Below are 3,717 nucleotides of genomic sequence, written 5' to 3'. Positions count from 1 at the left end.
TGTGTGTGTATATATATATAAATATATATGTGTAGATATATAAATATATGTGTGTGTGTGTGTATATATCTATATATCTATATATCTATATCTATATATATATATGTATATATAAATTGTTCTCCCTATTTAAAGCCTAATAATCATTGGCGTTATTAAATAGTGTCATATTCTCATATTGGCACTTTTAATGCTTTGAGTTACATACAAAATTCTGTGAATAGAAAGTAGCTAAAAGATTGTTTTGAGAACAAAGGAAAGATGAGTGTATTAGTGAATAATAACAAATAGCATTTGTAGTAGCAGCAGCAACAATAACACTTATTACATTTTATTATATCCCAGGTAAATACTCTATGGGGTAGATGTATTAATAAGTTTAAGAAACCAAGGTCTAGAGAAGTAAACTTACCCAAGGTCACACAATTTGATGGCGATAATAAAATCAGAAATGATTTTATTTCAAAGTTTCAGAGAGACTTTTTCATTCTAAGAGTCTTAATCTGCATGCCAGAGTTGTCCTGGAGCCAAGAGATACTATGGATTAAATGTGTGGTTTTTTAAAATGTATGAGACCTAATAACCATGTGCCATTATCAACTACCTCTTCACTCTTGTCTGGAAGAAGCTGATGTTCTAAGTTAAGAGATTAATGTAATTGAGATCTGTTTTGATGAGAGCTATCATAGAAATATGTACTGTGGGAACATAATAGAGCAAATTTATGTAAAGGAAGCTCAATTTCCAGTGACTATGTCTTGCCCTGTTTTTATTACAATAGAGTTTCTAGAAGTAGATGAATATCCAGAACATATCAAAAACTTGGTGCAGAGGGAGAGAGAATTGGAAGAACAAGAAAAAAGGCAACGAGAAATTGAGCGCAATACATGCAAGGTTAGATTTCATAAGTTTACTTTTAATTAAAATGTGCTATTGAAGTTTGCTTAACTGCAATTCTCATAACATTCATTGGGCTGATTCTGTAGGCAGTTATACTATCATTTCATTAAGCAGTACAACCAACTATATTACTGAAGTAAGATCTGATTTTTACGCATTAATAAACATTAACATGTAGTGATAATACTCAGTGCTGGTAAGGTTACAGTGACGTGAGCATTGTCACATTCTGCTATAAGACTAATAAGCTGGTAAAAACCTTATTGCATAGAAATTGAGTAGAATTCATTAAGAGCCTTAAGCAAATTCATCTTTTTTAATAGAATTCTCTTAAGAAAATATCTCTTAATGAGATAACCACAGATGCTATAAAAATTTTGGCAGCAAGGACATTGATCACAGTATTTTCCAAACAAGGGAAAAACTTGAAACAACCTGAAAGTATGTCAGTAAGAGAATGATTACTTAAATTATGATACATGCTTATAAAGAAACATGCAGTTGTTAAAATTAATGTTTTTGAATTCTTATAAGATGAAATATAGTCACTATATTTGTTGTTGAGAAAAATAGACACGGAAGAGAATGATTTCAGTTATATATTTTTTTAATTGTAATATTTTGACTATTAGGAAAAAAATACTGTCTGCAGAAGAATTACATTTTGACTCGATGACTTGCTGAGATGATGACACTATTTTACATTTTCTAGATAAAATTATTCTGTTTGCATCCTGTGAAACAAGTGATGATGGAAAATAAATTGGAGGTTCATAAGGATAAGACATTAAAGGAAGCAGTAGAAATGGCTTATAAGGTATGTTTAATTGCACTGTTGACATTTAATTATTGATATCTTAGATAACAATAGTAATCTCTTTTCCAAAATTTTTATTATGGTCAGTAGTAATATCAGCACTTGCAGTAAACTTGATAGTCTATTTACATCATCTCTCTCTCAGTGGGTGTAGCTTATACATCTTCTTTGGAACATACCCAATTGAGTTGGAGAAATTTCTCACCCTGAAAGCCAGTTCAGTTTTGTAGAACAAGAATTAGAATTAGAAACAAAAACATTTATTCTTTTTCATTCATTTAACAGATATGCATTGAGACCCTCCCACAATTTGCAAATATTTTATTGTTTAGATGCTGTAAAGTAAGTCAGTAATATATTGAGATTATTTCTCCTGAGATGTTAACCATGAGAAGCAGGCAGCTATGCAAAAAGTTGGGGAGAATATTTTAGTAGAGGTAACAACATGTGTGAAAACTGAGATGAGGTCATGGCCGCCGTGATCAAAAAACTGATAAAAGGGACATTGTATTTAGATTGTCTTGAATGAGAAGAGAGTAGCTTAAAATCAAATTAGAGACTTTATACAAATAGTAGGTTGCAATTTATTCTAAGAATAATGTAAAGTTATTAGTGGGTTTTGAAAGGGAAATAGAAACGGAAGCATTCTTTAACCAGATTATTCCAAATGTTGTCTGTAATACTTGACAAATTTTTGCCCTTTCCATGTAAATATGAGCATCATTGAACTGAAATTAAAGTCATTAGTTAGAGAAAAAATTGCATGCTACATTACAGTGTTCTGGTTTTGCTCACAATTGCATTTCCAGTACTTTTTCCTGGTGTGCAGGAAAAGGAAAATTTGGGTGGGTATGTGGATGAGCAAATGAATGAACAAACAGTAAAATTGATAGATAGCTCCGGATTTACCTCATTAAAAGTAAAAATCCTTTAAACACAGTGGACTGTAAGCATCATCTTTGCAAAACAGTAGTGAAACCAAATGAAACTAAAATAGAGAAAACATCTTAACAGTTTTTACACAATTTTACAGTCTGTAATAGCAGTAACAATAGTTTATATTCCGGCAGTTTTTAATGCAGGAAGACAAAGATTGTCTTAAAAGTCAGAAGTAAAAGTTCATAAATACAAAGAGTCAAACAAACAGAAGAGAGAAATAAGTCAGTCTTATGTACCAGAAAGAGAACTCCATCTTTGGGAGGAGTGAGGGGAATAGAGGTCGGTGGGGACACACACCAAAGCTTACTGTTTTTCTTGAAGGTCCTAATCACAAACCTTAAATAAGTATGAAATACTTTGAAGTAATCCTTTCTGTCTCCAGGCAGTTCATTTTTCACTTAAGAGATGTTGCATCCAGAGTATGCCATCTACCAGTAACATGGGCCAGAGGGAGATTTTATGACAGAAATTCCATGCCCTGAGCTGTAGATATGCTGGAGGCTCATATGGAAGGGGAGCTGCGAAGTGGCGCATGGGAGACATGGAAGCTGTGGCCTCTCTGGTGGCTCTGCGAGGCGTGCTATCCCCTGCGCTTAGAAAGATGGTTAAACCCAAACATGTCATCACCAGTTCTTCTCCAGATCGGATTAATGCAACAGAAACTGCATATTCTCTTGGTTGTTCTCCCCTGGGTTCCAGAGTAGTGATTATAGAGCAAGGGATTATAATACATTGATTTTGAGTTCATCTAAAGTTTAGAATGTTAACTTTTTTTAAAACTAGGAATGTTTTAAAAATATGTTAGTGCATAAGTTGCATTATTTAGGGGATAATGAAATAATTAAAAATAGCATTGAAGTTATGCCTTTAACTTTGATGTCTTTGAACTTTGATGCAAATCATAAATATGTGAATTTTATTGTTTGCTAGGACCTATTGGTGGTGGAATTACACATCAGACTAAACTGTGTGTATATATGTGTGTGTATGTGTGTGTGTGTGCATATATCTATATCTATGTGTGTGTGTGTGTGTGTGTGTGTGTGTGTGTGTGTGTGTCT

At 32.9% G+C, this 3,717-nt stretch overlaps 1 protein-coding gene across 2 annotated transcripts in view; it reads left to right on the top strand.

Annotated features, from left to right (window-relative positions):
• Positions 1–3,717, top strand: part of USP47 (ubiquitin specific peptidase 47) — a 108,373-nt gene that overhangs the window by 80,250 nt on the left and 24,406 nt on the right. For both annotated transcript variants that reach the window (XM_049649903.1, XM_049649914.1), the window contains 2 exons: positions 782–894; positions 1,613–1,717. In XM_049649903.1, the coding sequence (XP_049505860.1) occupies positions 782–894; positions 1,613–1,717 (218 nt within the window). The remainder of the gene's footprint in view (positions 1–781; positions 895–1,612; positions 1,718–3,717) is intronic.

This window comes from Panthera uncia, chromosome D1, assembly GCF_023721935.1.
Source record: "Panthera uncia isolate 11264 chromosome D1, Puncia_PCG_1.0, whole genome shotgun sequence".
Classification (NCBI taxonomy): domain Eukaryota; kingdom Metazoa; phylum Chordata; class Mammalia; order Carnivora; family Felidae; genus Panthera; species Panthera uncia.
Note: the sequence above shows the minus strand (reverse complement) of the source record. Positions and strands in the feature narration are given on the sequence as shown.